The sequence below is a fragment of the Bos taurus genome, chromosome 8 (assembly GCF_002263795.3).
Source record: "Bos taurus isolate L1 Dominette 01449 registration number 42190680 breed Hereford chromosome 8, ARS-UCD2.0, whole genome shotgun sequence".
NCBI lineage: Eukaryota > Metazoa > Chordata > Mammalia > Artiodactyla > Bovidae > Bos > Bos taurus.
In genome coordinates this window covers 70,552,676-70,580,136 of record NC_037335.1, presented here as the reverse complement: position 1 = coordinate 70,580,136, position 27,461 = coordinate 70,552,676, and the positions used below count along the sequence as shown (strand labels likewise).

The 27,461-nt window shown below is 42.1% G+C and overlaps 1 protein-coding gene across 4 annotated transcripts in view; it reads left to right on the top strand.

The window, feature by feature from the left end:
• The window catches only part of ENTPD4 (ectonucleoside triphosphate diphosphohydrolase 4), a 37,960-nt gene that overhangs the window by 6,089 nt on the left and 4,410 nt on the right, over nt 1–27,461 (top strand). Inside the window, exons 2-12 of one of the 4 annotated variants that reach the window (NM_001434802.1) lie at nt 3,150–3,240; nt 4,424–4,621; nt 5,131–5,336; nt 11,359–11,509; nt 12,030–12,133; nt 18,342–18,401; nt 18,680–18,834; nt 20,441–20,607; nt 23,238–23,562; nt 25,437–25,522; nt 26,370–26,531. In NM_001434802.1, the coding sequence (NP_001421731.1) occupies nt 3,233–3,240; nt 4,424–4,621; nt 5,131–5,336; nt 11,359–11,509; nt 12,030–12,133; nt 18,342–18,401; nt 18,680–18,834; nt 20,441–20,607; nt 23,238–23,562; nt 25,437–25,522; nt 26,370–26,531 (1,622 nt within the window). In that variant the 5' untranslated portion in view covers nt 3,150–3,232. 4 annotated transcript variants of the gene reach the window in all.

The window sequence follows — 27,461 nt, the reverse complement described above, 5'->3', positions numbered from 1 at the left end:
CCAGAGCCAGAGAGCCATTCTACAAATGTAGAGGGATGGGAGCATTCCAGTGGCCCTCAGCTCTTGTTTAGTACGGCTAGAGTACAGGGTACTGGTCAGGCTAGTCTGGCTGGTCTGTCAGTCAGGGGATAAGACTAGAAAGATAGACAGGGGCCAGAACAAGCCTTCTGATGCGGAGGCTGCGTCTGGCTCTGCAGCACTTGACATGTGGCTCGTGCAGCTGACAGACTGAACTGTTTCCCTCCCTTTTAAATACATTTTATTTCATTCATTAAAAAAAGCATCTATACACAGAAAGATTGTTACATACATCAGTTAGTATTTACCCAGAATATAATTCTTAAATTGAAATAGAGTTGATGTGCAATATTATGTAAGTTTCAGGTGTGCAACACAATGATTCACAATTCTTAAAGATTATGTTCCATTTATAGTAACTGTAAAATACTGGCTATATTCCCTGTGCTGGACAATACGTCCTTGTAGCTTGTCTGTCTTATACATAGTAGTTTGTACCTTTGAATTCCCTACCCTTCTCTTGCCTCTCCCTCCTTTTCCCTCCCCACTGGTAACTACTTAGATTGTTTTCTATATCTGGAGCCTGGAGAAATTGAATTTTTAATTTAATTATTTCACCCACACATGGCAGTGGCTGCTGTAAGGCTAGATCAAGTGGGACCTCCTTTACCATCCTAAAGACAGGACATTTCCCTGAGTGAGAGAGAAAAGTTGGGAGGTTATTATAATTCCTGCTTGTTTTGGAAAGATTATGTGTAAGTTCGTAACCTTTTTGAATCCGAGAACTCTGCAGCTTGACTTCTTGCCGGGCTCTTTCCTAGGGGTTGCCATGCTGGGAATGCAGCCACCAGCCAAGCAGACCTAAATCTGGCTCCTTGTGGGGCTTGCATTCTGGAAGAGGAGACACATGGGCAAGAGAAATGCAAACACACCCACACCCAGTTTGTTAGAAGACTGTGTGGATAGATATATGGATTCACGTGCTTGAATCTCAGCTCTTTTATTTATAATCACTTTTATTAGCAGTGTGACCTCAGGCACACTGCTTAGCCTCTCTGTTCATCTATAAAATACTATGCAAATAATACCTACCTTGGTGATTGATAGATAGGAGGAATAGATGAGTATTTGTAAAGCATTTGAACAGGAGTCTGAAGGGAGTAAAAAAAAAAATAAGCCGTATGGATTATTTATAAGCAGAAGGAGCAACACATTCAGAGACCCTAAGACCAGACAGCACCTGGCATGGATAAAGACAGTGAGGACGCCAGTGTGGCTGGGGTGGAGTGAGAAAGGGAGAGGATCAGAGCAGTGGCAGGTGGGGGTCCCATCGGACCAGGAGTCAGGGTACAGCCTTTGGCCTTTATTTACATGGGAGGGGAGCCATTGGAGGATTTCCAGCACAAGATTACCAGGCTCCTGGACCTGAGCAGGGACGGTGGCTGTCAGTTTAGGATGAAGAATCTGCCTGAAGCTATTAGTAAGGGATTGGGTAGCTGCTGGGTTGAGACTGCAGGTGAGAGACAGACTAGTTAGGCTGCTGTCCAAATAGGCCAGGTAAAAATAAGAGATAAGAAAGAGACCTCAGGCAAAAGTAACAGGAAAAGGAACAGACTTTAGAGAAACTGAGGTTAAAGAAATGGAAGGACTCGAAGACTCTGACCATCTTCTTGGTCAGCCGGCTTTCCAAATAAAGTCGTATTCCTTGCCTCCAAAAAAAAAGAAAGAAATGGAAGGACTTCGTAAGAAATTGGCTCTGGAGGATGAAGGAGAGGGAGGGGTCAGGCCCAGCTCCTTAGTTTTCTGCTTTGAGTGTTTAGGGGATTGAGATAGCAAGGAGGAGCATGGGAAGAGCAGAATGGGGCCACAGTGGAAGGGTTCAGTTTCAGAAGTGTTTCTCACAGGTCGCATGATGTTCAAATGGGGTTATCAGTAGGTGCTGGAAGATATGTATCTGTGACTTAGAGAAGAAGCTTGGGGTGGAGAAAGTTAGTTGTCAGCTATCAGATCATTGAGGCAATAAGTGAAGATGACCAGTAATGGATATTAGGGCTAGGAGAGATTGGAGCCAAGACAGAAAACCTACGGGGAACAGAACAAATGGGATGTGCAGAGGCACCGAGACGTGGAGAGTCCTGAGAAGGAATTGATCAAGAGCTAACAAGCAGACTAGGGGAGATAGCTGTCCTGAGAGCCTGGGAGCAGTGAAGCAGGGCCACAAGACCAAGAAAGAGACCCACTGTCTCTTGTCGTTTGGATCCAGTAAGTCAGAAAGAAACCTTTGCTCAGACCTGTGTCTGTCTGTGACATGAGGTCTTGGGTGGAGGAGTGGCAGCCACTGTGAAGGTGACAAAACTCACTAGGAGCGTGGTGCCTTACCTGGGACTTTGTGCATGAAGGAGGGATCTACTAGATTAACCAGATGCATGGATAGTTCACATTCCCCTTCAGTTAGTCATTCTGCCCACCTCCTACTCCCACCCCTCATCTCCCTTAACATGCAGCACCATTAGGTAGTTTAGACTGTTTGGTGACCTGTATTTTGGGGTCACTGACTTGCTTCTGGGTAGAAAGCATTAACTAGTGCCAGACTGTTATTAGCTCTATTGATTTAGGCCTGTATCTCTGACAGCATGAAATTAACTTATAAGTGTGTTGCTTGAAATAAACCCTGCTAAGAGCTCCAATGCTGGGATCATGGACCAGTTTACGTATGCTTAGATTTAAACACCCTTTTGAGAACTTGAACAGAATTTGTATCCTACTGTTGTGCAAAAACTATATGGATCTTAATTATGTTGAGTTGGTCCATGGTGATTTTCAGGTCTCCTGTTTCCTTCTACTTTTCTATATATTCATTTTATTAATTTTGGGGAGTTTGATATTGAAACTCCAACTGAAAATCTTAATTTATCTACTTTTCATTTATCTACAATTTATTTTTTACTAGTTGTAATATATAGTGGAACTGTATGTAACTTTGTTCTGTGTTTTCCAAGTCTCCTGTAAAGTGTTATCATTCTTTTATAATTTAAAAAACAAAACAATAAGTTAAGCACCCCTTTGATAAGTAAAGTAGACGTTTACTTGGAGTGTGCCATTTTTGTGATTTTTCCCACTTTCTAGAATAGGAGGGCTCTAATGCCAGGAGGACTGCGGTGATGGTGTGTGACAACTGATTCCCAGAGCCTTGCCTGACCTCTGACCCATCAGCATGGGGAGGTGAGTGATGGTGCCAAATCACTGGCACTGTAAAACCCGAGATTTCAGTGCCACAGAAACACGTCTCCATGGGGAGAAAAATCTAAATCTCAAGTGAAATGTGTTCAGTTGTGTTACGCTTCTGTTGAACAACATTGTTCTTCCAGGGCTCCAGTGGGGTACCTGTCACAGAAGGAAAGTGGTCATGCCAGGTGGGTTCGACAGGGGTTAGTGTAAGTTAGCATAAAGGGCACACATGCTGGGATCTGGGAGGAGTTGAATTAAGCACAGGAGAGAGGTCTGTAAGCCTCAGAGATATGGGAAGGGGTGATAAACTCCATGGAGTGGCCCAGGAGCCCGTATGGTAACCAGAAACTACAAATAGAAAATTCCACCGGGTTAGCAGGCTACCTCCCCCTTCTTTGAGGTATTTTAGTCCATGAAACACTCTTTAAAGGAAAGAGTGTCGATTAACTGTAAAACAAAAGAATTTATCCCAAAGGCAGCAAAAAAAAAAAAAATTTAAAGCCTATTCCTGACATAAACTGAGAAGAAAGTTTATTTGGAGAATGTCTCAGGAATATTTCTAAAAATACAGAGTACACAAAACGTATTTGTTGACCATTGCAGGGACATTGTTAAAGATACTGTTTTATTTCCCATCTTCTCATGCAGTCACCAGGAAGAGATTGGCCTTGGAATTCAGTGTTAGAGAATCTGCTTCTGCCTGGACCGCTTACGTTTCCACTGTAACGGGCAAAGTTTTGGTTGCTAGCATGCTCAACCACCTTTGCAGGCTTTCCTTATTACATGCTTTTTTGTACTCTAAATTCATCATCCTTAAACCTGGCTTTATTATACATTTACTTATTTACTTTATTGAACTTAATTCATATAAACTATCTCTAATTCTGTTTTTGGAATGAGACAGGGTAAAAATAAAAACTACCTAATACTCCCCAGAAAGGGAGGGAATACAGATAAGTCATAATCATCAGGGCTTAATTCTCATTCATCTGATTTTCTAATTTTGGCTATTTTACATAGCACAATAGCAATGTGGAAGAGGCTGGTCTACATAAGGCCTTCCAGCAGGAACATAGGGGCAGCTCCTGCTGAAGGTCTTGTATTTGGATCAGTGGAGGTGAGGGGAGGCCTCTGTGGAGCAAATTGTTTTAGCTAAACCTGTCTTTTGGCATTTCAGGATTGGCATCTCCTGTCTTTTTCCTGCTTCCTGGCATTTCAGCATCTCTCCAGTGGGGTGTCCCCGAATTCTGAATACCAACTTACGCCAAATTATCGTCATCAGCCTTCTGGCTGCTGCTGTCTCACTTTTATACTTTTCTGTTGTCATAATCCGAAATAAGTATGGACGGCTCTCCAAAGACAAGAAGTTTCAAAGGTAGGAGAAAAAAAATGTGTTTTCTAGATGGTATGCCATACCTTCATCCTGTGACTTCAAGACTTTGGGGATTAGGTTGGAATTTAAGGAGCATGTGGCTGGAGGAAACGGATTTTGTACCCAATACAGCATAGCATGAAAAACTAAACTGTTTGAAACTGTTTAATTATTAACCACCAAATCCACATCATAAGAGGATTTGAGCATAAGCTTCTCCTGTAATATCATTTAAAGCTGATTTTTTAGTTACTGTTGACAGTTGGAAAATAGAGTTTTGCTTTTCAGAGCTTGTTTGAACTTATTTAAAACAATGATGAGTGTGTATCTGGTTTAGGTTACTTTTACCGTGGTCACTTTTTGTTTTCTTTTGATTTTTTTGATTATTTGACAGTTGTAAAAATGTTCTGGTGGCAGTGCCACATAGCTTAGAGATCACTGACTTGGTGTTTGTGTATTGCATTATGGATAGTCTCTGTCTCAGTAAAAGTATGTCTGTTTCTCTAAACAAGGTACTTGGCACGAGTTACTGACATTGAAGCTACAGACACCAATAACCCCAATGTGAACTATGGCATCGTGGTGGACTGTGGGAGCAGCGGGTCTCGGATATTTGTCTATTGCTGGCCACGGCACAATGGCAATCCTCACGATCTGCTGGATATCCGGCAAATGAGGGATAAAAACCGAAAGCCTGTGGTCATGAAAATAAAACCCGGTATGTAAACAATAAATATCTGCTTGGTAACCAGGTTCTTTTTCTTGGGGATGGTCTTGATCACTACCTCCTGTACAGTGTCATGAACCTCCGTCCATAGTTCTTCAGGCACTTTGTCTATCAGATCTAATCCCTTGAATCTATTTGTCACTTCCACTGTATAATGGTAAGGGATTTGATTTAGGTCATACCTGAATGGTCTAGTGGTTTTCCCTACTTTCTTCAATGTAAGTCTGAATCTGGCAATAAGGAGTTCATGATCTGAGCCACAGTCAGCTCCCAGTCTTGTTTTTGCTAACTGTATAGAGCTTCTTCATCTTTGGCTGCGAAGAATATAATCAATCTGATTTTGGTATTGACCATCTTGTAATGTCCATGTGTAGAGTCTTCTCTTGTGTTGTTGAAAGAAGGTGTTTGCAAAAAAAAAAAAAAGAAAGAAGGTGTTTGCTACGACCAGTGTGTTCTCTTGGCAAAACTCTGTTAGCCTTTGCCCTGCTTCATTTTGTACTCCAAGGCCAAATTTGCCTTTACTCCAGGTAGCTCTTGACTTCCTACTTTCGCATTCCAGTCCCCTCTAATGAAGAGGACATCTTTTTTTGAGTGTTAGTTCTAGAAAGTCTTGGAGGTCTTCAAAGAACTGTTTAGCTTATTCAGCTTTACTGGTCAGGGCATAGACTTGGATTACCGTGATATTGAATGGTTTGCCTTGGGAACAAACAGAGATCATTCTGTCGTTTTTGAGATTGCATCCAAGTACTGCATTTTGGACTCTTTTGTTGACTATGATAGCTACTCCATTTCTTCTAAGGGATTCCTGCCCACAGTAGTAGATATAATGGTCATCTGAGTTAAATTCACCCATTCCAATCCATTTTAGTTCACTGATGCCTAAAATGTCTATGTTCACTCGTGCCTTCTCCTGTTTGACCACTTCCAGTTTGCCTTGATTCATGGGCCTAACATTCCAGGTTCCTATGCAATATTGCTCTTTCCATCACCTGTCACATCCACAACTGGGTGGTGTTTTTGCTTTGGCTCCATCTCTTCTTTCTGGAGTTATTTCTCCACTCTTCTTCAGTAGCATATTGGGCACCTACCAACCTGGGGAGTTCATCTTTAAGTGTCATACCTTTTTGCTTTTTCATACTGTTCATGGGGTTCTCAAGGCAAGAATACTGAAGTGGTTAACCATTTCCTTCTCCAGTGGACCATGTTTTGTCAGAACTCTCCACCGTGACCTGTCCATTTTGGGTGGCCCTACATGGCATGGCTCATAGTTTCATTGAGCTAGACAAGGCTGTGGTCCATGTGATCAGTTTGGTTAGTTTTCTCTGATTGTGATTTTCATTCTGTCTGCCCTCTAATGGATAAGAGGATTATGGAAGCTTCCTGATGGGAGAGACTGACTGAGAGGGAAAATGGGTCTTGTTCTGATGGGCGGGGCTGTGTTCAGTAAATGTTTAATCCAATTTTCTGTTGATGGGAAGGACTGTGTTCCCTCCCTGTTGCTTGACCTGAGGCCAAACTATGGTGGAGGTAATGAAGATAATGGCAGCCTCCTTCAAAAGGTTCCGTTCACTCACTGCTGCAAGCAGTGCCTCCCACCCTGAAGCAGGCCACCGCCGACCCACACCTCCACCGGAGACTCCTGGATACTCGTGGGCATGTCTGGGTCAGTTTTCTGTGGGGTCATTGCTCCTTTCTCCTGGGTCCTTGTGCATACAAGGTTTTATTTGTGGCTTCCAAGTTTATTTGTGTTTCCCCAGTCCTGTGTGTTCTGGTGGTTCTGGTGGGGTTAATGGTGACCTCCTCCAAGAGGGCTTATGCTGTACCAGGTTTGCCATACCCGTAGCCCCTGCGGCTGGCCACTGCTGACCCATACCTCCAAAGGAGACACTCAGACACAGTTCTGGCTCAGTCTCTGTGGGTTGGGTGTGTGTTTTGTGCCCATCTCAGGCAACCAGGTTCTTAGCAAGCACACTGTCCCAGGTGGGCCATGCATCTTAATCACCTCCCCAATCCCGGCTGCTCAGTTTCCCCGAGTGTCCCATGAGAGTACCAGCTCAGGTGTGCTGTATGTCTCCTCTGGAGAGCTAATCTCAGGCTACGACCCTCCTGGTGAATGTCAACCATCCAGGATCTTGGGAAGACATGGTTAGCAGCAAGGAGCCTGCTCACAGTTTGATGGAAGATGCCATCCCTGGGGCTGAGATTGTAGCAGCCCCTTGCCTTCCAGCTCTGACTGTCCCAAGCCTGCCTCTCTGCCTCTGGGCTGGGAAGGGCTGGTAGGCAGTCTGCTAGCTCTCCTTTGGTATTCTCTCTCCTTTGTTCTGTGAGCAGGCCAGGCTGCCTATTAGGTTGTTAGGTTAGAGCCTTTCACAGGAAAGTTCTCCTTTCTGCAGTTGTGGTTAGGCGTGTATTCTGGGGTTATTTTCCTCCTGGTTATGCTGCTTTCTGAGATTCCAGAACTCCCCGCAGACCTACCTGTGAGAGAGTTTCCTACTGTTTGGAAACTTCTTCTCCTTCATGACTCCCTCCCCAGGACAGGCCTCCATCCCTAACTCTTTTGTCTCTCTTTTGTCTTGTCTTTTATATTTTGTCCTACCTCCTTTCAAAGAGAATGGGCTGCATTTCTGGGTGCCTGGTGTCCTCCGACAGTATTCAGAAGTTGTTTTGTGGAAGTTGCTCAGCATTCAAATGATCTTTTGATAAATTTGTGCGGGGAAAGTGGTCTCCCAGTCCTATTCCTCTGCTTTACAAATAGCTGAGAAAAGAAGAGAAGCTAAAAGCAAAGGAGAAAAGATACACCCATTTGAATGCAGAGTTCCAAAGAATAGCAAGGTGAGATAAGAAAGCCTCCCTCAGAGATCAGTGTAAAGAAATAGAGGAAAACAATAGAATGGGAAAGACTAGAGATCTCGTCAAGAAAATTAGAGATACCAAGGGAACATTTCATGCAAAGATGAGCACAATAAAGGACAGAAATGGTATGGACCTAACAGAAGCAGAAGATATTAAGAAGAGGTGGCAAGAATACACAGAAGAACTATACAAAAAAGGTCTTCGTGACCCAGATAACTACAATTGTGTGATTGCTCACCTAAAGCCAGACATCCTGGAATGCAAAGTCAAATGGGCCTTAAGAAGCATCACTATGAACAAAGCTAGTGGAAGTGATGGAATTCCAGTTGAGCTATTTCAGATCCTAAAAGATGATGCTGTGAAAGTGCTGCACTCAATATGCCAGAAAATTTGGAATACTCAGCAGTGGCCACAAGACTGGAAAAGATTCCAATCCCAAAGAAAGGCAATGCCAAAGAATGCTCAAACTACCGCACAATTGCACTCATCTCACATGCTAGCAAAGTAATGCTCAAAATTCTCCAAGCCAGGCTTCAACAGTACGTGAACCATCCACATGTTCAAAGTGGATTTAGAAAAGCCAGAGGAACCAGAGATCGAATTGCCAACATCTGCTGGACCATCAAAAAAGCAAGAGTGTTCCAGAAAAACACCTACATTTGCTTTATTGACTATCCAAAGCCTTTGACTGTGTGGATCACAATAAACTGTGGAAAATTGTGAAAGAGATGGGAATACCAGACCACCTGACCTGACTCCTGAGAAATCTGTATGCAGGTCAAGAAGCAACAGTTAGAACCGGACATGGGACAATAGACTGGTTCTAAATCAGGAAGGGAGTCTGTCAAGACTGTATATTGTCACCCTGCTTGTTTAACTTATATGCAGAGTACATCATGAGAAACGTTGGGCTGAATGAAGCACAAGCTGGAATCAAGATTGCCAGGAGAAATATGAATAACCTCAGATATGCAGATGACACCACCCTTATGGCAGAAAGCGAAGAAGAACTAAAGAGCCTCTTGATGAAAGTGAAAGAGGAGAGTGAAAAAGTTGGCTCAAAGCTCAACATTCAGAAAATAAACAATGGCCTCTGGTCCCATCACTTCATGGGAAATAGATGGGGAAACAATGGAAACAGTGTCAGACTTTATTTTTTGGGGCTCCAAAATCATTGCAGATGGTGACTGCAGCCCTGAAATTAAAAGACACTTGCTCCTTGGAAGAAAAGCTATGACCAACCTAGACAGCATATTAAAAAGCAGAGACATTACTTTGCCAACAAAGATCTGTGTAATCAAAGCTGTGGTTTTTTCCAGTAGTCATGTATGGATGTGAGAGTTGGACCATAAAGAAAGCTGAGTGCTGAAGAATTGATGCTTTTGAACTGTGGTGTTGGAAAAGACTCTTGAGAGTCCCTTGGACTTCAAGGAGATCCAACCAGTCCATCCTAAAGGAGATCAGTCCTGGGTGTTCATTGGAAGAACTGATGTTGAAGCTGAAACTCCAATACTTTGGCCACCTGATGGGAAGAACTAACTGATTGGAAAAGACCCTGATGCTGGGAAAGATTGAAGGCAGGAGGAGAAGGGAATGACAGAGGATGAGATGGTTAGATGGCATCGCCAACTTGATGGACCTGAGTTTGAGCAAGCTCCAGGAGTTGGTGATGGACATGGAAGCCTGGTGTGCTACAGTCCATGAGGTCGCTAAAAGTTGCTCACACGACTGAGGGACTGTACTGAATAATTTTGGGCTTGGTGTCCATTGAAATGATCTTGTATATGGAGTCCAAAAACATCTGGCTTTCAGTTTGTTTGCTGCTCTTTGCTTTGACAGATCACTTAATTTGAGTCCACGGTTTCCTAATTTGTGAAATAAATTTTGGATTTCTAAAATCCCCCTCAGCTTTAATATTATGGGCTAAATGACAGCTGGAACACTTATGTACTCATTCAGCAAATATTTGCTGAGCACCTCCTATTTACCAGGGACTGTGTCAGGTGCTGAGACTAACTGAACAAAACATAGTTTCTGCCCTCGAGACACTTCCAGTTGAAATGTGACAGACAAGTAAATAGGGAGTTTCAGTGAGGTGGAATGAATATACACTGAGAGGGGAGGGTGAGCATGGAATATAATGAGAGCTCACCTTCAGGGAGGGTTCTGTTAGGGAGGACTTCCAGGGAGGATATAGCTCAGTGGGTGAGCTGGAGTCAGCCAGGTGAAGAGGGAGAAAGGAGGTGGGTAGTCAAAGAGAAGGTTCTTCCTGGTGGACGTACAGGGGCCCTCAGGCTAGAATACAAAGCATTACAGAAATGCCATGTGGTGTAGTTGGAGCCAAATGGAAGGAGTGTGGCAGGAGATGGGATGGGGGAGTGTGCAGCGAGTTTTATGCTGTTCTAGAGCTGAGCTTTATTCAGAGGGCATAGAGCCACCAGAGGATCTCAAAGCAGAAGACACCTTCTGCATAGAGAGTGGTTGGGGATGGCCAGGACTAGAGATTAGGCTGTGCTGCAGCAGGCTGGCCGAGGCTGGTGGTATCCAGAAGAGATGGTGAGAAGTGAAATAATGTGAGCAGAACCAAGGATAGGTGATCAGTGAGACCCAGAACATCTGTTGGGGATGAGGGCCCTCTGCTGGGGCTGCTAAGGTGAGTAGCAGGCAGCAAGAGCAGGATTGCAGTGGAAGTTGAGTTTGAATTTGCATATGTTGCTGTGAGGTCAAGGACATGGCTGTGTCCCATGGAAAGTTATGGGTATGATCAGTAACTTTCAGTATGATCAGTATAAAGTCAGTATGATCAGAGGTCAGGGAAGAGGTCTGGATGGCTGCAATTAAGATTGGAGATCTATTAAAATGAAAGTGGTCATCACTGTTTTCATGAACATTAAAAGCATAATAAAGGAATGGTATGAACAATTAAAAAAAGATTCGGAGATCTGAGACAGATGAGGCCAGTGTGGATATGTTTGTTAAGGGCAGAGACAAGCTGACATGCAGTTGATCCCAAGTATCGGACACACAGCAATTGCTCCGTTAGATCTGTGTTTGATGACTGAGAAGAGAGCATGGGGCCGAACTTGGAGTATCCCCGTCATTTACAGCCAACCCAATATATGTTGGATATTAATTTAAAGGACTTCTCCTTTTTCTGTAGGCATTTCAGAGTTTGCGACTTCTCCAGAGAAAGTCAGTGATTACATTTCTCCACTCTTGAACTTTGCTGCAGAGCATGTTCCACGGGCAAAACACAAAGAGACCCCTCTCTACATTCTCTGCACGGCTGGAATGAGAATCCTCCCCGAAAGGTGATCCTCCCCACGAGGGCAGGGCCTGCCAGGCCAGTGGTGGTGTTGGCTGTGGTGGGTTTTCTCCCTTTTCACCCCTCCTCTCCCGCCGCCTCGTCTTCTTCTTCCATCATCATCATCATCAAAAGGAAGACATTAAAAATTCTCTGTTCAAATCTGGAACAGTACCAGACCTATAGTCAGAACTCACAAAATACCTTTTAATGTATTTTTATATGACTGTGAAGAGTAAACTGTAAAGTTGTCATTAAAAAAAAAACCTGATTTTTTACTTTCTTAGTTTAAGGATTGTTTGCAGTTGTAATTCTACATCTAGGAATCATGTAATTTATACAACTTCTGAAAATTCCTTCTTAAACAGTCTTTTCAGTGAATTGTTTTGGTTTTAAATTTTACTTTTTTCACACAGGATATACCAGAGCTATAGGGTTTGGGTTTTTTGTTTTTGTTTTTTTTTTTTAAAACAGAAAAATTTTAGGATTTAATATATTGACATGTAAATTTTGGGATTGTGTTACAGTCAGCAGAAAGCCATTCTGGAAGACCTTCTGACTGACATCCCTGTGCACTTTGACTTCCTGTTTTCTGACTCTCATGCAGAAGTAATTTCAGGAAAACAAGAAGGTTAGTATATTAGTCTTCAGGTTGAAATTTGGGAAGCTATTCCTATAAGTCCTCCCAGTCTTCCACTTTATATACTTTATTAAATTATTCTTAACATCTTAAAATTTGGGAAACCATAGCCTTCAAATATAATTTTTAGATGGTAATATTAGTTTTTAACATGACTAGTCTTTATAATCTAAATGTTAAGCCATTAAAAAATAATTAAGTTTGTCTTCACATTTAGGAAACATATTTTGGATTTATTTTGCTAGAAAAGGTTTGTGTTCCTTGCCTAAGTTATACAGCTTTCTGAAGTTATGATAATTATTGAGCTGTTGGAACCTTCTACTGATTTACTTGCTAGACAAGGGAAATTATTCTTCACTTTGATACACTGAGAAAATCTTCTGTTTTCAAAGAAATAATTCTACTTGAGAATGAAATGGCAAGTCAGTGTAATTATTTGGGGAATAGCTTGTTAGAGATGGAGACCAAAAAGCATTTATTTCAAAATCATCTATCATTTTGCCAAAAATTAGGTGAAATTCACATACTGCCATTGAACTGTTTATGGACAAGCAAGGTAAACAGCTGCTTATATAGGCAGTTTTATATGCCATACAGAAGTAAGGAAATACTATCATGGGAATTGAAAGGAAGGGGACTTTTTTTTTTCCTAGCTAGAAGCATCATGGAGAAAGTGACATTTGAACTGGGCATCAAGGGATAATTATAAACACAGCATGCCAAAGCCTGGTAAGGCTAGGGCTCTGCGAGAGGGATAGGAAGCTCATTCTAGGCAGAAAAAATGATTTAAGTCAATGCAGGTCAGTAAAGCTGCACCCTGGACAGAGGGATAAAAATACTTTAATCTGATGGAATGATGGCCCTTTTGAAAGGTCATGGTAATGTCATAGGTTAGATGGGTCTTGGTGATATCAGCATCATGATGGCATGCGTGGTTCCTTTTCTCTTTCCCCTTTGATTTGCAACTAATCGGACATCCATAACTGGGAAAAAGTGCCTATGCATAGCACACCAGGACACCCAAGAGATCAGTTCATCTGTGCCCAAGAAAGTGGGTGGATTGGAACCCAGAGGAGTCTGCAGAGCCAGGCAGAGGCAGCAGCAGCAGGAGTGGCCCTGAGCCAGCACGACCTCTCTGGCAGAGGTGGTGGAGGGTGAAGGTGATGAGCTGGGATGGTGAATTCACCTGACTGAGAGTACTACAGCTGGAGAGACCACAGCTACTGTGAGCAGAGAAAGGAGAAGAAGGCAGAAAGAACTGAAGAGACAAGTTTCTTGCTGTCTGCTGTGGGATTCTTGCAAGAAGACAGCCCACGGACCTTTGGGGATGTCCTCCCCCACTCAAGGATCCTGTTCTCTTTAACACGCCCAAAGCTCCAGGTGTGAAGCATACATCTCCCCAGCTGTGTCACCATCCATTTTTTTTTCCCTCTCCACTGGCTTTTTTTATGTTCATTCTCCCAGCCTTAGTGATGAGGCCGCTAAGGTAAGAGAAACCAAAAGCTGTGCTGTAGCGCCACCTTGTAGAAAACAAAGAAAGGCTTCGAATTACCAATGTGTTGAATTGTTAGAATGAACGTAAACAAAGCTTAACTTAAATAAGAAAGTCATTCACTATTCAAATGCTGTGACAGACACTTTTCATCAAACTGTGAAAATCAAGTAATGTGATATCACAAGAAGAAAAAAAAAAAACAGTTTTCAAGCAACTAAATTTAGAGACGTGGAGTATTGCAATCTGACTGATAAAGAATTCAAAATAGCTGTTAGGAAGAAATTCAGTGAGCTACAAGAAAACTCAGAAAGACCATACAATGATCTCAGGAATAAAATTAACAAAATAATTTACCAAAGAGGTTGAAATTCTGAAAAAGAACCAAACAAATTGTGGAGCTGAAGAACTCAGTCAATGAGATGAATGCATTAGAAAGCATTGGAAGTCAAGCACATCAGATGGAACAGAGAGTAAATGAACTCATGGGTAAGAATATAGAAATGTTTCAGGTGGAAGAGGAGAGAGAACTAAGATTTTTTTAAAAGTGAAGAACCCCTTAACTATCAGACTTCATTAGGAAAGCCACCATAAGACTCATGGATATCCTAGAAGAAGAGAAAGGGAGAGAAGGGAGCAGAGAGCATTCAGAGAAATAATAGCTAAGAATTTCCAAAACCTGAGGAAGAAGCTGGATATACAGTCCACAGAGCTAATGGAAACACTTTGTTATTCAACACAAAAGACCTTCAAGACACATTAAAACTGTCAAAAGAGTGATGAAAAAAGTTTTAAAGGCAGCCAGGGAAACAAGACAGTAATCTACAAAGAAACCTACTTTAGGCTGTCACCAGATTTTTCTGGGAAAACTCTACAGAGGCCAAGGAGTGGAATGACATATTCAAAGTATTGAAAGAAAAGTTTGCCAGACAAAAATACTCTATCCAGTAAAATTATCCTTCAGATATGAAGGAGAAGGAAAGGCTTTTCCAGATATATTCAGGAACACCGTAGGGCTTTCCTGGTGGCTCAGTGGTAAAGAATCAACCTGCCAATGCAGGAGACACGGGTTCCATCCCTTCTCCAGGAAGATCCCACGTGTCATGAGATCCCACATGTCTGTGTACCACAACTATTGAGCCTGTGCACTAGAGCCTGGAAGCTGCACCTACCAGAGCCCACACACCCTAGAGCCTGTGGTCTCCAACAGGAGAAGCCACGACAATGAGAAACCCACGAACCTCAACTAGAGAGTAGTCCTGACTCACTGCAACTAAAGAAAAGTCTGTGCAGCAGTGAAGATCCAGCACAGCCAAAAATAAATAAATAAATAAAATTATTTTTTTTTAAAAAGAACCCCTTAGAAGGATTATACACTATGACCAAGTAGGATTTATCCCTGGGATACAAGTATGATTGAAAATATGCAGATCAATAAATGTAGTACATCAGTAAAATGAAAGATGAAAATCATTTCATCTCAATAGATGCAGAAAAAGCATTTGACAAAGTATATCCTTTCATGATTAAAAAAAAAAAAGGCCCTTAATAAATTGGGTATAGAAGGAACAGACCTCAGCATAATAAAGGCCATATAGGACAGACTCACAGCTAACATTATAGCTGTTATAATGTTATTATAACATTATAATGTTATAATAACATTGTATAACATTTTTTTATATAAAATGAAAGCATTTCCTCAAAGATCAAGAATAAGACAAGGATGCCCAACTCTTCTTACTCCTATTCAATATAATATTGAAAGTCCCAGCTAGAGCAGTTAGGTAAGGCTAAGAAAAGCATCCATAAAGGAAGAAGTAAATTTAATGCTGTTTGCTGATGATGTATTCATATACAAAGAATTCCAAAGACTCAGTCAAAAATATTAGTGGTTGTATTTGTCAACTATTTCAATAAAGAGGATGCAAAATGAGCATTAGCATTGTTTATGCTAATGATGAAGCATCTAAAAAAGAAAACAGTCCCACCCACAGAAGCATGAAAAATGTGAAATACTTAGGAATAAATTTAACCAAGGAAGTGAAAGATCTGTACAATGAAAACTGCCTAGACTTTACTGAAAACAATCAAAGCCATAACCATATGGAAAGATGTTCTGTAGAGTTGGTAAGTCATCTACAGATTGAATGCAATTCCCATGAAAATACCAGAGACATTATCTACAGAGATAGAACAATCCTAAATTGTGGGTGGCACTGCAAAGGACCCCAGATAGCCAAAGTAATCCTGAGAAAAAAGAACAAAGCCAATCAGGTGTCTGAGTTTCAAACTCTACTCCAAAGCCATAGTAATCAAAATAGTGTGGTACTGGTGCAGAAATAAACACAGCAACCAGTGGAACAGGATAGAGGGCCTGTTATTAAATCCTGTCAGGTAATACTTGAAAAGAGAGCCAAGAAAACTTAATGGATAAAAAATTGTCTCTTCAATTGATGATGCTCAAAAACCTGGAGAAACACATGCAGAGCAATGAAATTGGACCCCTATGTCATGGATCAAATACCTAAACATAAGGCTTGAAGCTGTACAGCTCCTGTAAGAAAGAAAGAAGTTCATCATGGCAATGATTTTTTTGGATAAGACACCAAAAGCAAAAATCAACGAATGGGCTATATCAAACTCAAAAGCTTCTGCACAGAAAAAGAAATAATTAACAAAATGAAAAGATAGCCTACAGAATAGGAGGAACTTTTTGCAAATCATCTTTCATATAAGTGGTTAATATCCAAAATATATGTAAAGAACTCATATGACTTTAATAACAACAAAATCTGATTTAAAAATGGGCAGAAGAACTAAATAGACGTTTTCAAAAGAGGGTGTCAGAATGGCTAGCAGGCACATGAAAAGATGCTCAGTATCACTAATCATCAGGAAAACATAAAACCACAGTAACCTATCACCTCATACCTGCTAGAATGGCTACCCTCAAGAAAACAAGAGATAGCAGGTTCTGATGAGAAGTGGATGAAAAGGGAATCCTTATACACTAGTGATGGAAATATAAATTGGTCCACCACTATGGAAAATAATATGGAAGTTCCTCAATAAAGTAAGTTCTCAGAAATATAAATGCTGTGTCATATGGTACCCCTAATTTCATTGAAAGTAAAGTGAAAGTGAAGTTGCTCAGTCGTGTCCGACTCTTTGCGACCCCATGGACTATAGCCCACCAGGTCCCTCCATCCATGGAGTTTTCTAGGCAAGAATACTGGAGTGGGTTGCCATTTCTTTCTCCAGAGGATCTTCCAAACCCAGGGATTGAATCCAGGTCTCCCACATTGCGGGCAGACGCTTTACCGTCTGAGTCGGGTAGATCTTCCTGACCCAGGGATCAAACCCAGGTCTCCCGCATTGCGGGCAGATGCTTTACTATCTGAGTCGGGTAGATCCCCTGGAGAAGGAAATGGCAACCCACTCCAGTACTCTTGCCTAGAAGAGTCCATGGATGGAGGAGCCTGGTGGGCTACAGTCCATGGGGTCGCAAAGAGTTGCACATGACTGAGCGACTTCACTTTCAATGAAATTAGGGGTACCATATGACAGCATTTATATTTCTGGGTATATGCCCAAAGGAAATGAAAATAGAATTCTGACAAGATACATGTACTCCCATGTTTATTGAAGTGTTATTCACAATAGCCAAGATACAGCAACAACTCAGGTGTTCATCAACGAATTAAAGATGTGGTACATAGAAAAGGTGAAATCTTATGTAACCAAGAGAAAGGAGGAAGGATATCCTTTTATTTTTGACATGGTTGACTTTGCACATTATACTAAGCGAGGTAAGTCAGAGAAAGACAAATACTATGTGATACCATTTATTTGTAGAATCTGAAAAAGTCAGAAACCAGAGTAAAATGTTGGTTACCAGGGGATGGGGGTAGGAGATAAGATTAATGATGTTTAAGGGTAGAAACTTGTAACACTAGATGAATAAGCCATAGAGAGTTAATGCATGGTGTAGTGAATAGAGACAATAATACTGTACTGTAATGATGTGATGATAATATTGCTACAAGGGCAATCAGGTATAAATGTATCAAAGTAACACACTGTATCACTTAAATTTACACAGTGTTACACGTCAAATTTATTCAGTTTTGAAAAGTTGGACAGGTCTTGAATTGTTGGACTCTGGAGTTTGGGCTTTGTTTTATGGATCAGTCCAGTAGAGAATAGCGTGGGTTGGAATGGGAAAGTAGGAACAAGAAGGTCAGTTAGACTGCTATACCAGATTAAATAAAGGCAATAATGAAAACAGGTGAGGATCGGATGTAGAAAATGTTATAAAAAGAGAATCAGACTTGGGAACTGAGTGAGAGCGTGGGATAAAGAAGTGGAAGAATCAGAGTTCACTTGTTTTTAAAACCTTGCACTCGATAGATTTAGCCTCAAAGTGAAAACTCCAGTATTTCAAAACAATCTCCAAATTTCAAAGGAACACTAGGTCCTAGGGAATTATATTTTCAACACATGCAAATGGTATGAAACTACAAAATTAAAAGTTGAGAGTTCTTGGAAAACCACTGGAAAAAGATAAAAAACACCAGTAAAAGTGTATTTCTTCAGATAATGTTTTCACAGCTTGTCGGGATAAAATAAATGTCTGCACAGATCGCACTGATCAGAATTACATAAACTGTTTTTAAACTTTACTCTTCTTAACAATGTCTTTAGGTGTCTATGCTTGGATTGGCATTAATTTTGTCCTTGGACGATTTGAGCATATCGAAGATGGTAAGTACTGTGTTCCCAGTGAATGTGTCTAACTGAACCTCTGTCTTTTTCTATTTCATGCAAAGCGTAGAAAAGGAGCTGAGTCTTGTGACACAGCTGGGTGTGGGGGAGCAGCGTGGGAGGCACTGCTGTCACTGAGTGAACTTGATCTTAGTGGGGAGGAGCGGGTTGGGTCTCCTAGATACCCTGGAGCCCACCATGAAAGCAGGATGACTGTTTGCAAAATTGTGCTTCCCTGCATTTGTTCCGTTCCAATGGATGTTTCTTGTTCTTTCCAGATGATGAGGCAGTAGTGGAAGTTAACATCCCTGGTAGTGAAAGCAGCGAAGCCATTCTTCGTAAAAGAACAGCTGGTATTCTAGACATGGGAGGCGTGTCAACCCAGATAGCATACGAAGTACCCAAAACTGTAAGCTTTGCCTCCTCACAGCAGGTTATTATCTGTACAAATTTCCTTCCTTTTGGTTTGGTTTTCATTTAACATGTCTCCATCCATTTTTGTTTTGTTTTCTGAGTCTGAACACATCTTTACTGTGCTTGCTGAGGGTCCCGCCTTCTCAACCCAGGCGACAGGAGACGGGAGGAAACCAAGGCAAACCTCCACTAAGCCGTTTGTGTTTGTTCATTGAAGTCAGCTGGTTTGTTTTCTGAACTTACGTAGATTTTCCTTTGGTGTGTATGTCAGCCACACACTTGAGTTTTTATTTCTGTTTCCAGTCACTTTTTTTCTCAGCAGGTATCGTAAAACTTAATATAATAGTGTCAGATTTCTTAAGTTGTAATTGGGAAAAATTACTTTTATGTGGGGGGGCAAGGATGTGTGGTCAGACAGCTCTCCACTTTTCTGGTAAAGACTGAGGTTTGTATCCACTGGTCCGGGTTTCTCACCTTGTGATCCACTCTGTCGTTCATCTGCTCCCCTGCCTCTACCTCTAGTTTCCCAGGAGGCTGGGCGGCCTTGTGTAGAGCAGAGGCGGTCCAGATGGGTTCCCAAATTGCTCTGTGTCTTTCGCTCTTCCGTTCAGTTGTAGATTAATACGAGCAGAGAGAGTGGTTAGAAAAGAGTGGAGCTGGACAAGCTTGGGTACATTGTCACCCTGTCCTCTCTAATTGTGGGACCTTATGCAAGTCACTTCACTTTTTTGAGCAGGTCTCTTCAGCTGTAAATGTAAACGCAAGTGTCTCTGACAGAGAATTATTACAAAACTGATTGAGGTGGCACATATAGTATATTTAACGCCCTGCCAGACACCATGTCAACTCAGTAAACATTGATGTGTTTTTGACATGTTTATTAAGCGCCTTAGAAGAATGCTCTGTAAATTCAAGTATTGCAATTTGTGTTTCCTACTTCCCATCCAGGCATGCCTCTAGAAACTATTACACTCTTGGTAAAAAGTCACGTTTTCCCCTCAAAGCAAGAAACTCAGAAAAGCAAATTTGGGAAAAAATACTGAAAAATCAGGAATAAAAATTTCCCATGGATGCATCATCCAAAAAAAAAAAAAAGATAGTGTTTTGGTGTATTTATTTTCATTCTTTTTCTACCTCCTCATAGTTTTTAAAAATATGGTTGTTATAATCTTACTGTTTGTCCAGAGCTTTGTCCTTTATTGAACAGTGCATAAGCATGTTCCTCCATAAACTGCTACCATAATAACTAACCCCTCCCTGGAATTGTGTATTTCAATGGCATCCAGTATTTTCTGTCACAGAATTGCAAAGGACGTGGTTGTGTATAGAGACTTCAATGTTGAAGACTATTTTCATAGTGTGGGATTTCCTGAGTAGATTTACTAGATCACATTGTTAACATTCTTTTTAAAAAGTCATTTTGGTATCACAGATGTGCAGCCCACCTGAAATTTTTTGTCAGGGTTGTCATGTTGAAGTAGGAAAGATGCTTAGAAGGATCCTTGGGAAATGCAGGAGCAAAATGTTTGCTCCTTTTAGATGAGACTCTTTCAGGATCCCTCTTTTTAGAAGGAAGTAATTATTTTTGCTTAAAATACTTAAGTTTGTGGCCCTTACGTCTGCAGGAAGAAGTAGCTAAGAACCTGTTGGCTGAATTTAACTTGGGGTGTGACATTCACCAAACGGAGCATGTGTACCGTGTCTATGTGGCCACGTTCCTTGGGTTTGGTGGCAATGCCGCTCGACAGAGGTATGAAGACAGAATATTTGCCAGCACAGTTCAGAAGAACAGGTAAAGCACCTTCCACTGCTCAGCCACGACTTGGAAATCTAGGTCTGTCCTCATAGAAGACATACCCAGGCGAAGCAGGAGCCCTCAGTCAGCAGAAGAACGTCAGCACTGCTAGCTGTTTACCGCCTGCCCAGCCTGCTGAGCTGGGGAAGAAATTCAAGGGTGCAGGGTCCTGCCTTCAGCCCCAGCCTACCAGGCTCTGAAGGAGGCTCTCACTCTCAGACCCAGGGCTTCACTGCTGGATTAGAGGTCTTGCTCTCAGGATATTAAATACTTTTAAGCCCTGGGTGGTGCTATTCCAGATTGTCAAGTCCTGGGGAAACTCAGTACCTGGGCCACTCGGATTTCCTGGTGGCCCACAGGATGCATTGGTGGCGTTGAGTTATGAGATGGCCTAATGTCGTGGAAACCAGCCTGGGCGGTTATGTGGTAAATACGACTGTAGGAAGAAAGTTATTCATAAGAAAGAAATGATCCAGAAGTCAAAGTTTGTCATTTTAAGCATCTTTAGCAGTAACACTTTTTAAAATGAGTTTATGAATATTTCTGGTATAGAAAATATCAAAAACACCTTATCAATTTAATTTATTTTATGTGTTTAAGTATGTACCAAATATTTATTTAAAATTAGTCCATTAGAACAGAAAAGCTGTTTGGATGAATTAGAAAAACTCTGAAATCTGGGGTTATGTAAAGAGTTATTAATTACTATGCTTTGTTTTGTTTTGATATAACAATTTTGAGGGGAAAAATCCTGATTTATAGAGCTAAATGATAGTGTATTTCTTTGACCAATTTGACCTTGTTGTTGTTGAGGTGTAGTTGATGTACAATATTATATAAGTTTCAGATGTACACCATAGTGATTCACAGTTTTTGAAGTTTATACTCCATTTATAGTTATTATAAAATATTGACTACAATTTAATCTTAATAAACCTGTGGCGGCCTAAACTTTAAGAAAGTCCAAATCAGAGCCATTTAGCGCCTCATTTTCCAGAAACTTACATGTGTGAATAGGAAAAGCAGTAAAAACTTTTTCTTTTTCTGCTCTACATGTTGGTTGAATAATGTTAGGTAAGAGATAGTAAGTAGTCCCAGTTTCTTTTTAAAAATGGCATATTATAGCATACTTTGCTAAAATTATTTTTAATGATATTCTTAAAATAGAAATATTTTATAAGGACATTTAATTTAGAACTTTGGAGAAATACCTTCTTCTGCAGCCCTAATTTTTACTAATTGGTTTTAATGTCAAGAAGGTTGTATAGTGGGCCGTGGAGTGGTACTTCTTAATTTAGACATAGAGCAAGAAAAACCTGTAGCATGAAACATACATTTAGCTCATCCTAGATTTATATAATCATTATAAATATTAGTCATCACTTTTTACATATGTCCTGAATTGAGCCTTCAAATGCATATTTATCTTTGCCATTAGTAATGATGATAGACTTTTTAAATTATTCAAATATTTTAAATTAATGGCAAAGACTTTAATTTATTACATGCACATCCATTTTGAGTTGCCCTGATCTTATGTCAGTTGAGTGTCAGGTAGAAACTTGACTTAATTTCAGTGACTGAATGTCAAATTCAGGTGCCCTCCTAATAGTTCAATACCTTTTAGGCCCATGGGATTTCCTGGTGTCAAACACTAACATAACTTGAGCTTTTCTTTAGCGGTGAAGACACACAGTAGGATGACAGATCTGGACATTTCATTGGGAGGTAGCAAGTGTAGAGCATTTCAGTGAACAATGTGAAGATTTCTACAGGACTTCTCAGAGCCCACAGTACAGTAAAATTGTTATCTGCTGCAGTTGGGATCAATAGTTGGTTAACTTAAAAAATTCAGTTAGAGCAGAGAGTTGTAAAAATAGAATCAACCTCAAGCATTTTGTTCTAACTTGTGTATTCAGTTGCCAATCTTTTGCTCTGGACTAAAAGCTTTTCTTAGGCTGCATCTGTCATTTCTCTGGCAGGCACTGCACCCACTCATTTGATACCATTTTGGCTTTCTTTCAAGAATACCAAAGCCTTAAAGACATCTGTGAAGCAGTTTGATACTACTTTCTGTCTAGATTTTTACTAATTTTTCCAAACTTAAAAAAAAAAATCTTGCTAATACCTAATTTGACACCAGTTTTCTAGCATTTTGCCTTTATCGTATTTTTCTAAGGCATCTGACCCAGCTTTCATAAGACCAGTACCTTCTTTTTACAGTCACATTTCATCTATATATAATTAAAATCACAGGCATTTGCGGCCAAAATGGGGCTGGGAATAACACAGTGAGTGGGCGTTGGACTGCAGTGAACAAGAGACACGGAAGAGCTTACTAACTGTACCCTCAGCGGCGGAGGACATCAGGCTGTGTCACAGGGCACGGAAAGCATCAGTGATCTGACCAGGTGCTAGTTTCACTGGCCCCCATTTAGGTGTCTGCTGTACTCAGGTGTGTGCTATGAATCTCCTGGAGGGGCTCAAGTCTGTGTTTTTCTAGCTTGATTTTTCCTGAAACCCTTTTGTGTTCCACGGGACAGAGTTTGGGAAACACTGACTTGCAGCCACCTTCTTCTTCACAGTTTTCTGTCAGTCTCATGATGAAGTTTCTCTTGGTCCTGTAGACTCCTGGGGAAACAGACCGGACTAACTCCTGACACTCCGTACCTGGACCCCTGCCTACCCCTGGACATCAAAGATGAAATCCAGCAAAACGGACAGACGCTGTACCTGCGGGGGACGGGGGACTTTGACCTGTGCCGGGAGACCATCCAGCCTTTCATGAACAAAACAAACGAGACGCAAACCTCCCTCAATGGGGTCTACCAGCCTCCAATTCACTTCCAGAACAGCGAGTTCTACGGCTTCTCCGAGTTCTACTACTGCACGGAAGATGTGTTACGGATGGGCGGAGACTACGACGCCACAGCATTTACTAGAGCCGCCAAGGTAACTGTCCAGGGAGCTGGTGTAGGCAGTGACAGCCCCAGACTGGAGCAGGACATGGGAGGTGGCAGAAGGCTGTGTGCAGCGCCTTAGCAGCCCTGGCTGGGCCTTGGTTAGGTGAGGGGGACAGTCACAGCAGAAGCCAAAACACCCCCTGTGAGCCAATTTCTGCCCCACTCCATGGACTGCACTGCCATCATGGCTCCCACACGTAATAGTGTAATTCTGGTCCCACAGCTCCTCACAGCTTCCTGCCCTTTGCTGCCAGCACCCCTCTTCTCTTGTTCTCCCTGCCTTCCTGAAAGCCCCCTAGGCTCCAAGCCTGGGCAGTCGCCTCCCTTGGTCCTCTGACCTGTAGGTTCTTGGCTGGTCTCATCTGAATTCATGGTTTGCTGCTGCCTCCCAGAAAGAGGCTCCACATGTGACTCCTGCCCAGTGCCTGCTAGCTCTCACAACTCCAAACAACCCCTCCTGTCTCCCCATTCTGTTCTGCTGTGTTGCCTTGATCATGGCATCACAAGCCATCTAGTCCCCCTCCCCTCCCCCTGTCACTCATCCATCCCTTCCCGTACACCCTGTTACAGCAATCATTAAGCATATTATTATACGTCAGAAATAACTTTTCAGCCTCTGCTCTCCCTGCTTTCTGTCCCACCCTCACTGTCCCAGTCCTGGACTCTGTCACTTGCACCATTGCAGGAGCCTCCCTCTGGTGCTCCTGCTCTGGTCTCCCTCCCATTATTCATTCTCCGCACTGCTCCCCAGTGTTCTGTCTGAAACCCAAGTCTGCCACCTGGTCTCCTTTTCAGAGTCTTCAGCGTTTCCTCTTGCTTCTAGGATGAATTTCAAATACCTTAGTGTGTCTGCTGCCCCCGCCCCCGCGTGCGTCTCCCCACCCAGCACTTTATGCTCTAATCGTATCAGAGATTTGTTTCCCTCCTGTCAGCGCTCCCTTCCATCTTGTCTTCAGCCGTGGTGTTTCCTCTGCCTGACAGGCGTCCTAACCCTCTCACCCCAGGCTGAGCACCATATTTTCTGTGTCCCCTGTCTTGAGTTTCACTGCTTCTCTGAGCCTCAGTTTCTTTACCCTTTAAACAGAGTTTAGAATAGCAGCCATGTCAAGGAGCTGTTTTAAGCATTACATTCAGAAAAGGTGCTGACGCAGTGTTCAGTAAGTCTTAGCTCTTAATATATACCTCTGTACAAGTGACATCAGGAAAAGGTGGCATCTCTTTCCCATCTCTTGTAATCATCCTGGTGTGCCCAGGGGCTTTCCTAGTGTCTCACATGGTAAAGAATCCGCCTGCTCATGCAAGAGACTCAGGAGACCCAGGTTTGACCCCTGGGGCAGGGAGATCCTCTGGAGTAGGAAATGATTACCCACTCCACTAGTCTTGCCTAGAGAATGCATGGACAGAGGAGCCTGTAGTCCCTGGGTTCGCAAAGAGTCGGACATGACTGAGCAACTGAACACACACACTGAGTTCCCAGAATACCATGTAGCCATGGACCTAGGTGTTAAGTCTGAATCATCTGAGGTACAACTTCACTTTTCCAAAATCTGTGCCAGTCACATGCAGTCACGGGGGGAGAAACTCAGCAGTTTGGAAGAGGTTGCTTGTGGGCAGTGAAACTCTCTGTAACAATGATCTTGACCAAAATTTAAGATGAAAAACAAGCATTGTCTCTCTCATCAGTGAAGCATTCACGGAGTGTGTGTGTCATGTCCTTGTGGGATATGGACATACATTAAGCTTGTGTTTCCTAATTGGAAGGATATGTTCATTATGAATATGAATTTGGTCAATACTTTTTTTAAATGAAAAAAGTTTAATAAACTTTTACTAGGGATATACTTGGGGTGAAATTTCTTTCAGGATTATTGTGCCACGAAGTGGTCGATCCTGCGGGAACGCTTTGACCGAGGACTGTATGCCTCTCACGCCGACCTCCACAGGCTCAAGTAAGTCATGGACAGAGAGCCCAGGGTACGTTGAAGAAACTGTGTGTCCAGTCTTGGCCCCAGTCTACCTTTGCGTCCTCATCGGTCCCTGCTCTTCCACATCTGCCCAGGGTCCTTTCAGATGGATGGCAAAGACTTGCCCAAACATGTCTTGCAGTCTTGGACTCCGTTTTGGTCTTCCTTCCACCTGGGATTCTCCTGTGCATCTTTTGCCATTGATGCGCTGCCCAGAGGTCAGAGGTCAGAGGTCAGAGCTTTTTTCCTCTGTCCACTCAGCCAGGCTCTGTCCCTCTCTCCGAGTCTCCAGAGCCCTCATTATGACTCTGGCACATTTATCATATTCTGTTTTGTTTTATGACATTTGTTGCTTTTTAAAAATCCTTTGCTTAACCACATTGGCTATGTTATTATTTATGATGATATTGTATTACTTGCTTAGCCCAGCACTTTGCAAAAAGCAAGCCTCTGATAAATATTTAAAATCATAGACTATCAGAGCCAAAAAGGACCCTCCCATGTTCTCATTATATAAAAAAGAAACTGAAGTTCAAAGAAGGTGACTCTTGCTCAGTATTTATTCAGAAAGGAGTTAAATGATGGAAAGCCGAAGGGGAAAAATCTCTCATGGGCACCACGTATTAAATTACATAGAGATCAGGTTTCATGGGCGAATCAATTTGACAGGTGAAAGATGTGGGACAAGGAGTATAAACCAAGCGAATCAGCTGGAGATGCTGATTTGGCCCTCAGGACCAGCCTCGTGAAGTCCATCACAGAGGGCAAGATCAACCACAGGGGTGTGTTTGGACCAGTGACTCAGTCCCCTTCATGTCTGTGCCATTTGTAGGTATCAGTGCTTCAAATCTGCCTGGATGTTTGAGGTGTTCCACAGGGGCTTCTCGTTTCCTGTCAACTACAGAAATTTAAAGACAGCCTTGCAGGTTTATGACAAGGAGGTGCAGTGGACTCTCGGAGCAATCCTCTACAGGACCCGCTTCTTACCCTTGAGGTAAGGCTGGGCATCTGGTAACAGAAATCCAGCCGAAGGTGCTTCTCTGCGTCTAAGGGATCGTGGTAGCGTGGGTGTGGGCTTTGGGGCGTTGTTAATGCTGGCTGAGGGCAGATTGGGAGCATGGCGGGGTTGGAGGGGTGGGGAGGGAGGGCTTCTGACTTGGTCTTCCACACTGGTGCATCCTCCCCTCCCATTGTCATCAGCTCTCTGTTCCCTAGCCCCGACACAGAGGGGTCCATTCTAGGGTCCTTAACCCTTATGGCCTTGGACCACTTCCTGAAATCTTGCTTTTAGTGCATAATATAAATGCAAAAGTCTATAGAGGAAACTGTTATATTGCAATATATTTATCAAACATTACAGAAGACAAACTTGTGATTTGTAGTGTATGTTCTTCCTTATTAAAACCTTAGATAGCAAGACCTGGCAGCAGAATTCATATTTTCTGGAATTTCAGTGTAGTGATACCTGTTGATAGTATTTTGAGGCATCTGCAGAACACCCCAGTGTGATGGAAAAGATCTGTGAGTTGTACTAGGAACTCACATGTCCTGCTGACACTGTAGTGGTCTTTGTCTGCATTCACATTCAGTGGAAATACTGCATTGCAGCCAGAGTCATAAAATAAAGACATGTCTTCTTCCCCTTTCACATTCAGACCTGGCTGTCAGTTGACCCCCACATCAGAACCCTGGTTCACAAATAAATGTATTAGCTGCTTTTGGTTTTGTTTTTCCCTTCATTTAATTAAGCCTTGCCCAGCAGCATATTTAGCTGGGTTAACAGCAGAAACTGAGAAGTAGGTGTTACTGATCACAAACATGTGCTTTGATTCCACATGGCTTCTGTGTATTAGTGAAACACAGTTCTAACTTTCTCTGATTTTTGTTACCCAAACCAGAGTGTTGGTAAAATACACTTTCATGT